The sequence below is a fragment of the Drosophila guanche genome, unplaced genomic scaffold (genome assembly GCF_900245975.1).
Source record: "Drosophila guanche unplaced genomic scaffold, DGUA_6, whole genome shotgun sequence".
Lineage (NCBI taxonomy): Eukaryota > Metazoa > Arthropoda > Insecta > Diptera > Drosophilidae > Drosophila > Drosophila guanche.
In genome coordinates this window covers 11,723,033-11,741,068 of record NW_022995744.1, presented here as the reverse complement: position 1 = coordinate 11,741,068, position 18,036 = coordinate 11,723,033, and the positions used below count along the sequence as shown (strand labels likewise).

The 18,036-nt window shown below is 41.7% G+C and overlaps 3 protein-coding genes and 2 long non-coding RNA genes across 10 annotated transcripts in view; 3 read left to right on the top strand and 2 right to left on the bottom strand.

Annotated features, from left to right (window-relative positions):
- Nucleotides 1–11,807, top strand: part of LOC117580423 (protein vein) — a 34,164-nt gene extending 22,357 nt beyond the window's left edge. The window contains exons 2-6 of one of the 4 annotated variants that reach the window (XM_034266977.1): nucleotides 6,594–6,771; nucleotides 6,834–6,961; nucleotides 7,220–7,334; nucleotides 8,313–8,362; nucleotides 11,668–11,807. In XM_034266977.1, the coding sequence (XP_034122868.1) occupies nucleotides 6,594–6,771; nucleotides 6,834–6,961; nucleotides 7,220–7,334; nucleotides 8,313–8,362; nucleotides 11,668–11,687 (491 nt within the window). In that variant the 3' untranslated portion in view covers nucleotides 11,688–11,807. Of the gene's footprint in view, nucleotides 1–6,593; nucleotides 6,772–6,833; nucleotides 6,962–7,219; nucleotides 7,335–8,312; nucleotides 9,513–10,200; nucleotides 11,304–11,667 lie in introns of those variants that run through there. The other 3 variants (XM_034266976.1, XM_034266975.1, XM_034266978.1) reach the window with 3 other exon arrangements.
- Nucleotides 11,808–12,346: 539 nt separating this feature from the next.
- On the top strand, nucleotides 12,347–13,195 carry LOC117579598. Its single transcript, XR_004573504.1, has 3 exons — nucleotides 12,347–12,439; nucleotides 12,545–12,705; nucleotides 12,772–13,195. It is a non-coding gene; the product is annotated as an uncharacterized LOC117579598 (long non-coding RNA).
- Nucleotides 13,196–14,008: 813 nt separating this feature from the next.
- Nucleotides 14,009–15,209, bottom strand: LOC117579452. The gene is made up of 4 exons (XR_004573488.1): nucleotides 15,066–15,209; nucleotides 14,788–14,963; nucleotides 14,411–14,719; nucleotides 14,009–14,346 (listed from the first exon to the last, which is right to left on the bottom strand). It is a non-coding gene; the product is annotated as an uncharacterized LOC117579452 (long non-coding RNA).
- Nucleotides 15,210–15,704: 495 nt separating this feature from the next.
- On the top strand, nucleotides 15,705–16,674 carry LOC117580390 (mitotic spindle assembly checkpoint protein MAD2A). The gene is made up of 3 exons (XM_034266930.1): nucleotides 15,705–15,860; nucleotides 15,933–16,079; nucleotides 16,154–16,674. Exons 1-3 carry the CDS (start codon nucleotides 15,791–15,793, stop codon nucleotides 16,555–16,557), a joined length of 621 nt encoding a protein of 206 aa, XP_034122821.1. The 5' UTR covers nucleotides 15,705–15,790; the 3' UTR covers nucleotides 16,558–16,674.
- On the bottom strand, nucleotides 16,563–17,858 carry LOC117580389 (uracil phosphoribosyltransferase homolog). Of its 3 annotated transcripts, none has more exons than XR_004573566.1 (3): nucleotides 17,556–17,858; nucleotides 16,867–17,500; nucleotides 16,563–16,716 (listed from the first exon to the last, which is right to left on the bottom strand). XR_004573566.1 is itself a non-coding variant. In XM_034266929.1 (2 exons), exons 1-2 carry the CDS (start codon nucleotides 17,786–17,788, stop codon nucleotides 16,957–16,959), a joined length of 777 nt encoding a protein of 258 aa, XP_034122820.1. In that variant the 5' UTR covers nucleotides 17,789–17,858; the 3' UTR covers nucleotides 16,563–16,956. The 3 variants fall into 3 exon arrangements, 1 of the variants encoding a protein (XP_034122820.1); XR_004573567.1 differs by having other exon boundaries at nucleotides 16,566–16,716; nucleotides 16,872–17,500; XM_034266929.1 differs by having other exon boundaries at nucleotides 16,563–17,500.
- Between the last annotated feature and the right edge of the window lie 178 nt (nucleotides 17,859–18,036).

Genomic DNA, 18,036 nt, shown 5'->3' with positions numbered 1-18,036 from the left:
ATTCCTATGAAAACTCAAGACAAACACCAGCAGTTTCTATTCTCCCAAATGCCGCTCTGGCCGATCTCTTGCTCCCATACTTCATGGCTTATCAGCTTTATCAGTGCCGCATTGTTTGGATTCACACGCCCCCAACAACAGAAGAACAACAAAGTAACACAAGAGAGAGGTGCAGAAAGAGAGAGAAGTATTTGGTGAGAGCGCTGAAATTTACATAAATATCTATCCCAATAAATATGTACATAACATTTTGACAGTTTCGTGAAAAAACATGCCAAGAGGTGGTTCCAAACAATCACACGTACGAGTACGAGTAGTACCCACAATAATAACAAGTAGTAGCGTAGCCTGTGTGGCAGGAAAAGCAGTAGCTAGTGTGGCACTAACAGTAACTCTTATATCAACAGCTCCTCTCTATGGCTACGTCATCTCTCACCCACTCTGTTGTCGCATACCCCAACATCAGCCACAGCCACAGCCTCAATTCTCATCCTCATCATCATCACGTGAATCGCATGGAAAGTTTGTGACGTTGTTTTTGAAGACGACAAAGAATTTATCAGAAACGACACAAGATTGTAAATCAATTGGACGATGATGTCACAGCAGGGGGTGATGCACTGCGCTGGAAGTGCCTGCGCAGAGATAAGATTGAGATTAAAGTGACATTTCTGTATGGTGTTCGTAAGGGGAGCCTTGACAGCCTTAACCTCTGTTCCGATTGATAAATTATGAGTATCTGTGTTGTGTGGAAGTAGTAGACAAATGTTAGATAATGGCAGAGAAAACCAAAGTAATGCAAGAGATTGTTGGTGCAAATGACTGCAAATTAAGTTATTTTTAGAGGTATTCTTTTAGCTTAGAAATTAGATTATTCCCAGCGGAATTATGATTCCTATTTTAGAATCATCTATTTTAATTTATCCATAGAAATATCACACATCTGTACCGTGTATGCTGTGTGGGAAGCTAAGAAAGTGGTTTCCCCTATAAATTATATCTCGCAGACTTTTATCACACTCCCTGCAGTAAAGTTTAAGCTCTCCATGGCTTTGTGTTATCATAAACAGCAGCATTGGCACTAGCCATACCAGCATTAGCAGTGCTTCTAACAGCTGGCAGATTGATAAGCCACCTGCAATGCAAAGGCAGAACATTAGTCAGAGGAACGTGAGAAATTATTCCCAACTGATAACAGTGGGAAGAAGATAGATACTCGTACAGAGAGTAGATTCAGATTTCTGCACCTACAGAGCGTGCTGTTTATGTTCATTATGTTGGTTTTGGGTTTGGAATAGAATGGGTTTGGGTTTGGGTTTGGGGTTGGAGATCTTGTTTGGCGGAACAGCTGGGCGCACAGATTCGCCAGCTCGCGGATGAACCACCGCGACTGTGACTATACGAAAGCAAAGAAAAATAGAGCAGCGGCAAACAAAGAAAGCAAAAGCCAAATAAACAAAACAAATGCGAGCGCTATGAAAAAAAGGTAGACAGAACAGAGCAGAACAGAACAGAAGAAAACAGCACCAGAACCGAACCGAACTGATGCTAAGGCTGAGGCCTGAGGCAAAATTTGTTGGCATTTAGAGGCAGAGGCAGAGGCAGAGGCAGAGATCCAATTGATGCCGCTGCTGCTGCTGCTCCTTCTGCTGCTGCCACTGATGCATTGGGGGCCAGGCCAGCGATCTTCGCTCACTTGACTTAATTAAACGCTACAGACAGACGGACAGACGGACAGACGCACAGACAGAAGCCACAGTGGGTAAAAATACATATCAAAGGGGAAGTTCAGATCAGGTAATGGGGGACTGGGACTTGGACTGACTGTTCTCTTGGGTGCTCAAGGGGTCTAGCTGTGGGGCATAATGCTTCGCTTATCGCTTATCTCGGTATAGATTACCCGTACACTTTGCGGTTCTTCATGAAAATAAGCATCAGAGTGGATAGTGGATACTGGATCTCGGCAGATTCAGATTCAGATTCAGATTTTGCCTTCGTTCTGTGATGTTTTTCTGTTTTGCATGGGATTTTCCCTACCATTTACATGGCCCACGAAAATGATTGTTGTTGTTGTCTCTATATTTGCTTGAGTTGTCAGCGCCAGCGACGAAAAAAAACGTTGAACGTGGAACGTGGAAAGGCAGCGCTTCAAAGGAAATCACATTGCGTATACGCAATGTGCAAATAAACAAGACGACAAGAGGCACAAAAAAACAAAAACCAACCAGAAGAGAATCGCAAACAAACATGGACAAAATCGACGGAAGCCAAATGGCGACAACGTTGCCAGTGTTGTTGTCGTTAGTCGTTTTCTAGTTTTATTAGTTCTGCCAGTATTTTGGCCACACGTGCCAGCCATCCATCCATCCATACATCTATCCATCCATCTCCCTAGTCCCCAGAACTTGCGACTCGCGAAAATGTGTTTTCCTCCCTGACTTTCCGGCTGTGTCTATGGGATGTGTGTGAGTTTATGTATTGGAACAACATCATTTGACTGTTTGCTGCCTGCCGCTTGATTGAAAACGAATCTAAAGATATGGCAAGGAAAGGGGGAAAGGGCAAAGAGGTTGTGATGATATCTTACTCGAGGATTGGTATTTTGTCAGGCTTTTAGATTCAGCCTCTTTTATTTTCGTAATTTTGCTTAACTTCTGGTATCATGTTTCCTTTTGGAATGCCATCAAGAGGCTTTTAAAAAGTATCTCTATGGATGTTTGTTAAAGGTATGCGAAATAGACAGCCCAAAATGTTCTCTCGTCAAATATATCTAGCAGTGAGTGAAGTTCTTTTAGGCAAGATCATGGCAGATCAACAGTCATGGAATACCCGCGAACAACCTGTTGTCGATTGTTGGTTCCGTTTGGTTATCTGTCTGTAAAGGCCATTGCATTGCATTTTTTTATGGCGACAATCGACGCCAGTGAGCAATTGTTTGCCATTGCCTAGGCCAACACGACGAATGAGCAATGCTTCCTTCCATTCCCCATTATTGACACTCCACCTACCTACGGGTATGCTTATCTCTCTGGAGGTGTAATCATGCAAATATTTTATTATCAGAGCGTTTACTGAAGTGAATTGAAGTGTTCCTACGGGCCACACACTCCACCAACTCTGCAGATGGGGGGCGCGTGCTATAATTACGCGTACGATTAAAATAAGACAAATAAGATACGGTCTGGGTTATGTATATCTGTACTTGAGTGTGCGAGTGGTGCTTGTATTTGTTTATGAGCCGATAAATCACTTCACTGGACTCTATTCGAGAAAATCCAGCAATGACACAATGTCGCGGGCCAATGAAAATGAATCAAATATAATCACATAAATAACATTCAAATCATAAATAACCAACCAGTGGAAGAGAGCGGCAAAGAGCGAGCAGGGAGAACTGAGTGAAGGAAAATTTATATGAATTTTATTTTTTGGAAAAACTTCCGCTGACGGCGGAATGGCAGTGGCAGTGGCACCCTAGGCAGCAGCAGCAGCCGTGGCAGCGGCATCTTCTGAGCCGAATGTGGGTCACCAGCGAAGCTGCCAAAATAAATTGTCTCTTATTCCGCCACTCGGCGTGGCATCCGAATATTTGGAAAATAATATATTTTCTGAGAAAAGATAATAAGCAAAAGTGCATTTGGGGATAAACCCAAAAGCTCAACGGGCGAACAATGATCGAAGCGCCGTAATGACTATGCAAATGAATGGAATGGGTGGAATGGGTGGAGTGAGCGGAGTGTACTGAGTGGTATGACTGTGAATGTGAATGGCGGCGATGAGTTCGCAGGCAATTTGGCTTGACAGATGGCGCCAGTCGGCGTGTCGCATGCAATTTTTGCTGATTAATTCAATGCAAACGGATTTAATAACCCAATCCCCTCGATCCCCTGACATCCCACATTGCAATGCGATAACCACATGCTACTGCTACTGCTACTGCTGCATGTTTCCGTAGTGTCTCCAAGTTCCCCTCTTCTGTCCCGCTTTTCACCATTTTCCTCGGCGACTCGTTGATGGATTTGCATGAATCATTGGCGGCCGCGTCACGCTCGAGAGGAAAAGCGAGTCGCGGGCACAAATGAAATGAAATGCAAAAAAAAAAAGTGTACAAGAAGAAATATTATTTGAAATATGAAAAGTTATTTTAATGCGTCTTGTCGCTGCCTGTCTGCGTTTGCGTCTGCGTCTCTGTCTGTCCCCCCTCCTGAGTGTCTCCTCTCCCGCTCTGGCTGTGTGCTAAATTTGGGGAGCAGGCAACAGCAACTGACGACAGTTTTCCTACGTTTGCTTTTGGCTTAGCTGCTTGGTTGTGTTTGCTGCTTCCTCTCGCAGTTTCTGGCTGTTGTGCCAGACTTTTCCGGAAGCGCGGCGCGACAGCAGCAGCCGGCTTTGACGTAGGCACTGGCCATAGTTGTTGTTGACGCACTCGTGGCATAAGAAAATACCCCATTGGCGAAGAGGCCAATGAGCCCTGGGGCTGGAGTGTATCGAATTTCAGGGCAGAACTAAGCAAATATGCACAAAATCCATCTTTGAATCTATTTTCCTGTTAATGTGTGTTCTTCCTTGGAATAGAAATTAGGGAAACACTTTTGTTAAATGTCCTTTTTATATTACACATCAAAGCCAAGTTCCCAATCAATCGGGATCAATCGGGATCGATGGCCATTCAAATGAAACCTCCAATGGCATTCCAATGGCAATGCCAATTCCGATGCTCCCAAAAGACCAATGGCCTGAGGAGTCGCTCTGTATAGGTACAATACAATATTTTTTAAGCGCATAATTAAGTCATAATAAGACTGGTGGAGGTGGTTGGGGGAGGTTGGTTGACGAGGGCCAGGCCAATATGATATGCCAATTTTTGTCCGAACACATGGAGAAGGCAAATAAAATGTTCATCTTATTATTCTGTGCGGGGATTTCGGGGCAAATCAAAGCATGAGCCGCAGGGAGAGCAAAGGGAGTTTGAGTTGAGTTGGTTGGGTTTGGTGGTCATGGCAATTGTCAACTTGTTTTGCGTGTGCTCTGCCTCTGTGTGTATCTGTGTATCTGTGTGGTGCTGCCTTCAATTCGTAATCGCCTTGTGAGTCGACGTTTCGGGTCTCTGCCATACACACACACACACACACACACACACACACAGACACAGGGACAGTGGGACAGAGTGACAGAGGGACAGAGAGGGACAACAGACAATTTGGGAGCGTGAGAAAGTGGCGCGCACAATTAAAATGCTGCTTTATGGCCCGACGCTGGGCCCCAACATAAATTATAAACAATAATTTATCTTTGAATATATGTATACTCGAGCGTTTTGATAGAATAAATACACCTATCTACATATATAAACATCTATCTATATATCCATCATATGCGAGTATACCATACATTCATATATATCAAACAAATCCCAGACCAGACCTCAGTCTGGCCACGCGATCCTCGTCGCATAAATTACCATTCGCTCGGCCTTAAATCAGCGCAAATTTTGAGCAGACTGCTTGGAACTTTGCGCATCTGTATCTGATAGATACACCGGCATACACTTGTGTGTGCATTGCATAATGAAACACACAGTAGAAATGCATTTTCCTGGCCGCACACACCCACCGCCCAGAGCAGTGCAGTGCCAGTGCCACCCACCTCAGAGCAGAATATAACAGAAGCCCCGAAAATAGATCGACCAATCGATGAATGATCATGATCATCAGGGTATGAATCACTGAATCACTGGGACAGCGCACGCAGATCTCGATTAGCATGTGACGAGTACTTGGACACTCACTGCGCCCCTCATGGCACCCTCCCCGGCTCATGGGACACGTGATATGGCGGCTAATTTAGGCACTTGACAGCGCGGGGGAGTGGCAGATAGCCACTCGAGACAGAGACAAAGACAGTGGGAAATGGGCAGAGACAGAGGCAGAGACAGAGGCAGAGGCAAGTTTCATTGCCAATTCGATGGCATGAGTCAGTGGTGCAATTGGCTAACTCATATATCAGCGGAATGTGGTGCTAGTTCTGTTGATAAAGACTGTAAGACTATGGGACACGTGATGGAAAGTGCTAATAGTCAGAGCTAATTCAGTTGTCTAAGGTCTGAGAGCGATAAGGGGCCACATTACAGAACATCCGATAATTACAAATTGCAAACAATCGCTTTTCTTTGAATCATACAATGGCTTCCCCTTTTCGCACCATCATCACAGCTTAACCAATTTTCCAGTCCGTAAATCGGTGCTGTCTGAAAGTTGCAGACAAATTAATTTTGTTGTTTAACGATCTCCCAAGAAGCTACCCAAGAACCAACATACACGACGATCATAAAAAAATAAAGAGGAAATTTAACTTAAAAAATCTCAATAATTTCTATTTTGCTATTTTGTTTATGGGCCGTCTGGGAATATACAATACAAGCGCGTCTCCTAGTATTTAGTATACTTCGTACAGCACATAAACAAAGGTGAAAAAGGTGTGGAAAATTCCATACTCAAGATGTACCCAAAGATATTTAGCTAAGGAATAAAAACTCAGCAGTGAAAGAGCTCTGGAAATGCATAGCCTAATGTTTTGTTTGGTGTTCCTTACAGCACAGAACGCATCGATCACGTCGATCACCTCGGTGCCGAACAACACGACCATCGACCATGGCCGGGAGCTGCGGATCATTTGCAAGGTGTCCGGCCAGCCACCGCCGAAGGTCACCTGGTTCAAGGATGACAAGTCCATCAATCGCAAGCGCAACGTTTACCAATTCAAGCATCACAAGTAAGCATCACAATATACTCATCTCTAAATTCTGATTCCTAAACTTTGAACCAACTTTGTAGAAGACGCTCCGAGCTGATTGTGCGCTCCTTCAATAGTTCCTCCGATGCGGGCAAGTACGAGTGCCGTGCCAAGAACAAAGTCAGCAAGGCGATCATCAAGCGCCGCATCATGATCAATGCCTATCCAGGTGAGTGCTTGAGTGGAGGTGCTCTGGCTGCTGTCTCATGTGGGTGGCTGGCTGTGTGTCCATGTGGCTGTTGCGACACTTTTGTTGGTTGCTCTACAAATTCGAAATGCTCCAATTCGTTTCTAATTTATGGGCACATTCGAAGGCGACCAGCACGGACCAGCCCACCCCCAGCAAGACATCAGCATACACAGCATAAATTCCGTGTAAATCATTTTAATAATAATATTAATTCGAATTAATTTCGAATCGTTTCAGTTGCCTCTCGGCCGGACCAGACGCGCAGCTCGGGCACCCCCTGTCACTTTACCGACTTTTGCTTCCACGGCGGCACCTGCATGCTGATCCCGGATCTGAACGAGTTCTACTGCAAGTGAGTACATATATTTGTATTAGAGGAGCGTAGTCTCCGTAGTCTCCGACTACAGCTACGCTTGGGGCTGTTTCGATGTGGGTCTCCTCGTCTCTCTCCCTATCTTCTGCTGCACTATCTCTGTGTGTGTGTGTATGGAACTATCCTGAGACTCGTCCGTGTGTTTTTGTGTGTGATCCCTAACTCAAGTGGTTTTTCTTTTTGTTTGGGACCTGATAAACCCACGCTCATGTGTCAGCTGATAAAGGCAGCTCTCCCCTCCCTAGCCCGTCTCCCTTTCGCAGACTCCCCCTGTCCTCTATATATATCTTGTAATATTTTGGCATCGCATTACAACCAGACGAGACGGGAGAGCAATTAAAAGGCAACAAATTTGTTGAGGATCGGGCGCTGATGCTTAGCCTGAGGCTGATGCTGATGCTGATGCTGGGAAAGAGTTCTCCAGAGAAGACCCAAAATGCAAACCGCGTGAATGTGAGCGTGAGTGTATGAGTGCAATGTGAATAATGTCTTTCAGCGCCTCGTTTTATCCATGTGTGTGTGAGTGTGTATAAGCAAGCCGATTCGATTCGATTCGATTCGATTGAATCCCATCCATTCCAGTGGCATCCCAAAAAAAAAGCGCATTTCACTTGAAATACAAAATATATAGTATATTTTATTTTTTATTTTGGTAGAGTACCAACGGGGGAAAATCAATTTCCATTTCCATGCCATAAACTGCCAGAGTGCTCTTTCCCTTTTTTTGTTAAAAATCGTTTCATACACTTCATTTGTTTGTTCTTTTGTTTATATTTAAGTGGTCTGCCGAATGTTGCAACGCAGTTCATGGCCATTTTCCCTTGGTTTTACCCATTATTCCTTTTCCCATTTTCCCCACAGTATGTTCATATATGCACTCTGAAAGTGTAAAAAGCGAAAGCGAAATACAATTTATACTAATATTCATCTCTCAACTTTCTTTTTTGTTTCTTTCAGTTGCGCGAATGGATACTTCGGCGAACGTTGCGAGAACAATAGGCTCGAGAGTAGGTACAGCAATAATCCCCAATCTTGCGAGAATTATCACGGAGGTTTTTACTGCTAAAATAGGCACTTCTATAGCATCGATTGTTTTAGATCGAGTCACATCGCGACAAATCGAAACTGAACCGAAAAACAAACAAACAAACAAGAGAATAAAAACAACTCAAATAAAATGAATAAACAAATTAAATCAAATCGAAAAGAACTCAGTGCCGATACCAAAATAATTAATAACTAAACATAATCTCCAAGTGTATAGAAGCGAACCCAACGAAATTACCCACACACAGCACAGCACATTTCACCATTATCCGTCATCCATTGTCCCTTCAAAAGAAAAACAATTTAAGAAAAACAGAAACAAGAAAGTGAAATAAACCAAATATAGTGGATAGAGCGACACTTAAACACACTCACACAGAAAGTACAAATAAAGTATGCGAAATCGGATCCGAATCATAGAACCACTATCCCCGAAACCACACTCCACAAGTCCAACCTTCCCTTCCTACCTGCTACCCGCCCTGCTATCAGTCAAGCTAAAAGTTTTATTAGAGAACACATTCCAAAAAGCAACAAAGTAAAGTCTTAAAAACGAAACGAAACAATAAATAACTAACAAAGTTGTTCAAATAAATAACAAATAAATACGAATAAAAACAAAGGGTGCTATAGAAGGTTTATTTTAAATAGTTTTTTAAATATAATCTTAATTTAATATCAAACTCACTCATCACACACACCAACACACACACACATACACACAATCGATTAAAAGTTAAAAACAGCAAAAACAAAACAAAATTATGAAGCAACACTCTGACAGACGGACAGACGAGCGGACGGACATGATGGAAAATCGGACAGATTGACGGACACTACAAATACGAGGATAGGATATCCCCAATGCGAAAACAGAAACTTATCGAATCTTGTTCAATACTCACACAAAAAACACACACTTATACAAACAAAATGAATATCAAGGATGAATATCAAATGAATAAACAGAGGCTCTCTTATGTTAGATACACACACAAACACTCAACACAACACACATAACAACAAAACATACATTTACCCTATACATAGAGGAACATTTGCAACAAACGGCAACACACTCATCCACAAAAAGCAATGTACTGAAACAAAAAGCGGATCAATACGGAAAACGGGAACTGAATTTTGTTTTGTTTTCGATCAAAGTTTTTTGTAGTTGGCAAAATATCCACACATGAATGAAAACTCTCTATTCAGCGATGTACCCCACATGAATAACGAACAATACAACAATAATTAATGATTTGCGATTAATTTTAGTTCTTATGTACTCGTTGTTAGATATCATATTAACCCTTTGGCTGTAGATTTTGACAAACCGAGACACCAATTCAAACAAATACCAAACAACTTCATTCTGCTCCCTGTTAACTTTTATTTGGTGGTTGTTATTTTTTTTAAATATTCATTTGTAATTTTTCTTTTGACTAATCTCTGCATTTCCGATTGGGTAACTCTGTTCACTATTATTCCTTAGTTTTTGCTCGTCTCGTTCAAAAAGTTCCGCCGCACCAGAGAGAACTTGAGCCTGTTTCTGTTTCCAAGTGCATATTTTTCGAATCGGATGCTTTCTTTCTCAACATCTCTCTGCATCCCTCTGCATGGAACTCATTCTTTCGAGAGCGCATTTGATGCTTGTAGTTGCCCCCCTTTTGTAATTCTTTTTTTTACTTTTTTGTGGAAACGGTTTTAGCCAGCTAATAGTTAAACGTAAAATGAAACGGAAAGCAAGATGGAAGATTAATTTTTAATTTTTATTTATAATTTAATCTCTTCACAGATATTTTGTTGCAATCTACGGCCAAATACAATACATACCCTAAATAACGACTATTAATGCATAGAGTTTTGTTTTATTATTTTTATGATTTTTATAAACGAAAAAACAAAAACAGAAACGAAAAGCAATCCCGCAATCCAACAACGTCGACAATTGTAATTTTTTTATTATACCGAAAAATTAGTTAATTTGTTACACCGTCAGATTAAGCCCAATATCCGAATGCAATGCCATTTACCATTCACACAATTTGCGACTACAAAAAATTGTAAACACTTCAAAATACTCGTACTTGGGAGCCTCCTCGAACCCTGAGTGACCCTTCTTTTCCAAAGTCAAAAGATACAGATACAGATTTAGACTGACTTTTGCCTAAAGGTTCTGTTTGAGAATAATTTGAATATAAAATGCAGAAACTAAAACGAAATCTGAATCTGAACTTATGAACTTAATTATTTTATAGCAAAGAAACGATCAAGGATTGATGTTTGTTGAAATTTGTAAAGCGGAAAGCGAAAATCATAACCAATTTTGACCCTGAACCGACTGTCACTGACACTGTTGCGCTTTTGTTGTTGTATCATAGACATTAAAGAAAGAGATCAAAGCTTGACGTAGCCGAGAACTTTGTAATAAATCCTGTAAATATATCTCTCGTTTTAAAAGTAACTTTAAGTTTTGTGTACATTTCAAGTAAGTTAATGCCACCAGCCCTTCTTTCACCATAATTTATTGTTGTATTTAATTACACCTAAATTATAAATTTGTATCTTTAAGCGTGTGAGTTAAGCTCACACACACACGCAACACCATCACTCACACACACAAACATCCTATAAAGCTACTTAATTTCGAAATATTTTTATTTTTTATATTTATTTTATTTGTGCTCGTTTCTAATTTTGGCATAAAATTTGAACACTGAAATTAAAAACATGTACTATGTATAATTGCAAATTTAGTTATGTTTTTTTTCTCACTGTGTATGTTGACATCAGTTTTTATGGCTAGGCGTAATCGAGATTATTTATAGTTTTATTCGTAAGTGGAAAATTTTTTATATATTTAATTATTGAAAGATTTATACCAAAAATACCATGTAAAGTTTAATTTTAATTTAAAACAAAATATTAAACAAACAGAAAAACCAACAAAAAAACAAACAAACAAACAAAACGATGCGTAAGAGAAAAAGAACTTCATTAAAAATTTGCAAATAATTCAAATACAAAATGGATTGCTTTTTGATTTGGTTTTGATGCCCTTTTGTTTTCCAACTTCCTGCTGCTTCTTCCTTTTGTTTGAATTAGTGGAAAACAAATTATTCTTTTGCTCTTGGTAATTCTATTTTTGCCCCGCTCGCTTTTCCCAAAAAATAGGCATCAAATAAAGGGTTTGAATTTAATATTTATGTATGAGGCTAATTATCCCTTGGCTAAATATTTTCTTCGTTTTGTCTCTCGACAGGCGAGAACTTCAACCCTTGATGGACATAAGGAGTCTAGCCGGAAAATGAGAAGCTTGAATAGTTTTCGTAAAGAAATGGATCTCATGCTTAGTTTTAGTTTACAAGAAGACGGCTAATAAAATTTTGAATTTGTTGCAAAGCAGTTTTTTTTTTGTCTTGAGGTAATAAATGATGAATGTATTTAAAAAATGGGAATATTTCGCGGTTCATTTACTCTGTTTCGATTGAAGAAACACGGCTTTGAAACTTACACAATTCCTCATCAGGTGTCTCTGTTGTTAATAGCATAAATGTGTAGATAATATGTAGGAAATGTGTAAAGGTAGTTTTTTGCGATAGACGGCATTGATCGATAGTGTCCTACTTTTTGTTACCATCTTTAGCTCCCTTGTACGTTTTGCAACACTAGTTGCCAAACTACAAAACAGGAGTACTTTTAAAGGTATACCTTTAATACCTTACCCCCAGGATTGATACATCGGATTAAATTATAGCTTTAGCGCGGAGACTCCTAACCAGCTAGTAATATTAAATATAACTTAAAAATCAAGGAAAATACCATAAGATTCACGGTATATTTACAGTATATTTTTAAAATGCAAGGCTATATTTCAGTATATTTTCGAGGGTTTGTCGGTATATTTTATCGATAGTTCCGCGGTCACACCTTTACAAAAGCTTCGGCGGCGTAATGAAAATATTGAAAATTACCACTTAAATTGACTAATTCAAGAATTGAAAGCATGTGAATTACAGTACAAAAACAGGACAGTAAGTACCGAACAGACTTCATGCAACTCTTGCTGCCCACCATGCGGTCTGTCCCATTTCTTTGATGATCATTTTGAAAATGAAATAAATTTCTTCTGTTTTTAGGCCGCTGGCGAGGTCTGCTGCTTGGTAGGAGAGTTGAATGGCACGCAAATAAGCGAACTGTGTGGAACGATGCACTTTGGTGGTCCACATCAATGTGCAGTTCGAGGAGTCCGAGAAGGAGAGCGACATAGAGCAAAAAATGCACATTAATTACAGATAATGTGAGTATACATGCGGTACATTGATATAGTTTATGGGTAATCTGGTGTGTGATTCTTACTCAACAGTTAGCCAATGAAGAAGCTGGCAGCAATGCGAAGAAAGAACGCAACCATCAGCCCCTGGAAGTCGATGTCTACGGCACGAGAGTTACAGGGATGCCATGATTGCGCAGGGAAAGTCGGCCTATGCACTTTCAGGATGAAGTGAGCTTTCCTTTTATAAAATTGAGTAAAACAGATGCCCCAGCCGTACCCTGCAGCCCTTGATGGATTCAAATGATACAAGAGACTCCCGCTAGCGATGAGACATGGCTCGTCCTGATCCGACAGAAAACAGCAGAGCTATAGCGTTGTCAAAAATGTTTTAAACAAAATGTTAAAATGTCATTATCCTTAATGTCCTTGCATCGAAAGTGATTGCAAACGACGCAAGGCATTGTCTCAATCACAAGAAGGCGCGGCATGTTTTTATCGGCCTTCAAATAAAGTATAAAAGTGTTGTGTTGAATTTATGCTGTACAAAAAAAGTTGTTTTTGTTGTACGGCAACTGCATAGTTTGCACTGTAGCGCCCCCGATGGCAACTACGGGAACTAAAATTTTAGTTCTAGTGCAACTGATGATTTTTAGTTCAATAAATAGACGTCATGATCGTGGCGCCGCCACTGTGCAACCGATAATTTTTAGTTCCAGAAATAGCCGTTGCCCAAGCGAGGTCGCCACTGTGCACCTTGGAATTTCATAGCGACCAGCTTTTGACACAGTGCAAAAAATGGAAACCAGTTACCTTCTGCTGACTTCTGTTCGCCTGGTACTTGGTGAGGAAATATTCCAGTTTTCGGACATTTGAGCGAAGCTTTTTCAACATTTATTTTGTTGATTTCTCAATAATTTGGGGCCGATCAGGACATGCCACACCTCCTCGTGATCAGGAGAATGTCCTGTATCGTTTTTAATCCTTTCAGATGCAAGGACCTTTAGGATATTGCCATTTTAGGGATGTTTTTAAATATAATCTCTACAACGTCAAAGCTTGGCTATGTCCTGTCGGATCAGGACATGCCACACCTACTTGTAATCGGGAATCTCCTGCAATCACTTCGGATGCAAGGATATTAAGCCTTCACAAGGATACTATTTAACTAGAATCTATGCACCGCTATAACTGGGCGGTGTCATGTCGAATCAGGAAATGTCTCCTCTATTCTTTGAGCCCATAAAGGGTCTCAAAGACTGCAGGATATATCTGTTTTATGCATTTTTGTAATATGGATCCTTTCAACCTGAAAGTATGCCACGCTTTTTATTATTCGACAAAACTTGGTTCACTTCATGTTTGCAAAATTGGTGGATACATTTGTTATGCTAATCTTAACCTAATCCGATGTGCTCTCATTCTTATATTGGAGATCGTCCACTTTGATGAAGAACATGTAATCCTGATCGTAAGAGTCGCATGTCTTACAAAGAAAAGTCAGGTTTGCCCGGAAGAACGACCCGCCAGCCTTCTTCGATCTTCTGCGTTGGAATGTTACCGATTGCAGTAACGGACCCCATCGGCCATCTGTGTATTGGAGTGCTGCAGCTGACGCGTACAATCCTCATCCTTCAGCTCCATGAAAACGAAAACGGGTTCGATTGCCTGAAACAAACGAAAGGAGAACAGGTAAAAGGAGAGCTGCTAGAAGTGTAAATATACACCTTACCTTCTCAGTGCCACATCCACAGCCACACATTCGAGCTCAAAACATTCACACAAGCCCAGTGTCTGCTTCGTATCGCCCAATTTGGGAGCAGGCAAAGTTGAAGTCAAAGCAAGCATGGCCCAGCAACAGTAAAAATTGATTTTCGTAGACCTACTTTGAGGATCTTGAACGCATAGACCAACTTGTTCTGCGCAACGTTAGCATCCTTGTGAAACTAGCTTAAACAACTCTGGTGGATTAGACATCGACTTCCAGGGGCTGATGGTTGCGTTCTTTCTTCGCATTGCTGCCAGCTTCTTCATTGGCTAACTGTTGAGTAAGAATCACACACCAGATTACCCATAAATTATATCAATGTGTACCGCATGTATACTCACATTATCTGTAATTAATGTGCATTTTTTGCTCTATGTCGCTCTCCTTCTCGGACTCCTCGAACTGCACATTGATGCATGGGTATCCCATGTGGACCAGCAAAGTGCATCGTTCCACACAGTTCGCTTATTTGCGTGCCATTCAACTCTCCTACCAAGCAGCAAACCTCGCCAGCGGCCTAAAAACAGAAGAAATTAATTTCATTTTCAAAATGATCATCAAAGAAATGAGACAGATTCACATGCGAGCAAGATTCGCATGCGGTCCGTTCGGTACTTACTGCCCTGTTTTTGTAAGGTAATTCGCATGCTGCGGCATCCACCATGACTTTTTATTGTTTTACTTGGGTTTTCAATTCTTGAATTAGTCAATTTAATGGTAATTTTCAATATTTTCAATATATTTACGCCGCCGAAGCTTTTGTAAAGGTGTGACCGCGGAATTATCGATCAAATATACCAACAAACCCTCGAAAATATACTGAAATATAGCCTTGCATTTTAAAAATATACTGTAAATATACCGTGAATCTTATGGTATTTTCCTTGATTTTTAAGTGTTTGGCAACTAGTGTTGCAAAACGTACAAGGGAGCTAAAGATGGTAACAAAAAGTAGGCCACTATCGATCAATGCCGTCTATCGCAAAAAACTACCTTTACACATTTCATTCATATTATCTACACATTTATGCTATTAACAACGAGACACCTGATGAGGAATTGTGTAAGTTTCAAAAAAAGTTTCGCCGTATTTATTTCATATACCGCTGGCAGAACACAAATTAGTTTTCGATGTGGGCTGAAACATGTCTAGAAAAATAATTTTCTTCACATGTTGAAAATGTAAAACTATATTTCGGTATATATTTTTAGGGTATTGCGGTATATTTGATCGATACATCCTCGTTCACACTGAGTTTCAAATTGTTCAGCATTGATTGTCAGCGCGTTTTTGCAATATTTTTTAATTTCCTTGAATTTTATTTTTATTTGATTGTTTTGAAGATGTCTGCGCAAGCCACCAAGAACTGCATTACGTTGAAAGGATCCGCACAGATTATCGTGGAGTATTTGAGTAAGTAGACAGCACACAATTAACTTCAACAGCCCGCGCAATTTGGCGTCTCCTTTGTTTATTGGCCAACAGAGTACGGAATCCATTCGATTTTGTTCCAACGCGGCATTTACCCGGCAGAAAACTTCGACAGCACCCAGCAATATGGCTTGACCATTCTGATGTCCAAGGACCCAAAAATTGAGACGTTCCTGAAGAACGTCCTCAGCCAGACCGAAGGTGAGTCGGTGCCGGAGCTGGTGTCTGAACTTTACAACATTTGTAATGTTAATTTCTGCGTTTGCCTTTTGCAGAATGGCTCTCCAAGAACATGATTAACAAAATCTCAATGGTCATCACAAATGCCCATAGCAAGGAGGTGCTCGAGTGCTGGGACTTCAAAATGCAGGCCGAGATGGGGGACAACCAGTCCGCCGATCCCACCCAGAGAACTTCCAGTAAGGAAGTCCTCCGCATTCAAAACGAAATTCGCGACGTGATGCGCCAGATCTCAGCCACAGTTAGTTACTTGCCGCTGCTCGACTGCATCTGCACATTCGATGTGATGATCCACACGCTGGAGAACACCGAGCTGCCGGCCAAATGGGATGAGACTGGCGCCATTGTCATTCAGAATGCGCAGGCAGTGCAGCTGCGTTCCTTCTCAACGGGCCTGCACAAAGTGGAGACCGTAGTCAACTACAAAATGAGCACCTAGCCCAGTGATTGCTTTAAATATTTATTCATGCTCATGCTATATATTTACACATTAAGTTAACCGATTAACGATTTTGAGGGTTGCATTAAAAGCCAGTTGTGAAGGAAGTTTTGATAATCTGCCCGCCGTCGCCGACGCAGCTGTCGATTCAAATGCCATCTAAAACACAAAGACAGAAAGGGGGACAGTGTTAGTACAGAAAGGGACAGTGTTGAAGAGGCAGAGAGGGTTGGAGAGAGAGTTAGTTAGTCTAGGCAGGATCTGGGTGAGTTGGTTGTGGTTGTGGCACACAGGGAGTAGCTAACTCACACTACCTATCCTAAGCTGCGCTTAGTTGTCAAGTCTGTTGTGGTTGCTTGCTTGCGCGTCGCTGATGTGACTTCTCGTCTGACCTATCATCTAGTCTGTACCAAAGTATTTCTGTCCAAAGTGATTGGGCGCCACGGGATGCAGCTCAGAGGTGAGGATCTTCAACTGGGGGAACGCATTGACCACAGTGCGGGCGGCCACAGGCGTGCAGAACAGATTCGATAGTATAATGCACTTCTCGGGCACTCCATGCTCGCGCAGCACGTTCACAGCCTGAAGCACAGTGTTGCCAGTGGACATGATCGGATACATCAGCAGGACCTGCCTACTGCCAATGTCGTCGGGAAACCTGGCATATACCACCCTGGCCTCGTGTGTATTCGCATCCGATTCGACCAGGATCTTGCCTATCCTTATGGACCGGCAGCAATCCCGCAGGCCCTGCTCCATGGCCTCGCCAGACCGAATGATCGACACGCCGCAGTTGCCGGATCGGTACTTGAGGCCCTCGTAGATGGCACCCGTGGGAGTCTCCACGTCACAGTCAGTATAGGGAAGCTGGTTGAGGGACTCCTCGATCACCAGACGAATCAGCCGGTCGGCATAGAACTTGAAATCGCTGCGGGTGGTGTTCCTTGAAGAGAAGCGTGAGGTAATATTGTTTCGCGCACTCTTCCTCCGCCACCTACTTGTCCCGGATGATGGTGAGCAGCTCGGACACTTGGGAGTTGCACTCCAATAGCTTCAGATTGCTACCGTACTCCGCCAGAATCTCCTCCGCCTTGGCAGCACCCACAATTGCATGCGTGGGCGTTCTCAGTGGCTGTTCCGTTGCCTCTTGTTCCGGCTGTGGCTGCTGCTCAGTAGTGGCATTCGTCTCCTCCGGCTGGGAGCCATTGCTGCTGGGTGACCCGGTGCACATAATTTGTTTTGACAATTAAGTTAGATATAAATAATTAAATTTGTGTCTTTGTTGTGCCTTGTGCCGCGTGCCCGTCAGTGTGACCGCGGAATATACCAAAATATACCTTCTCATTTTAAAAATATACCGTAAATATACCGTACTCTTAAATCAATTTCCTAGATTTTGATGTTCCATTTGATATTACTAGCTTGCAAAGACTTTTAACACTGAAACATAAATTTAATCTAATTGAATAATCAATTATT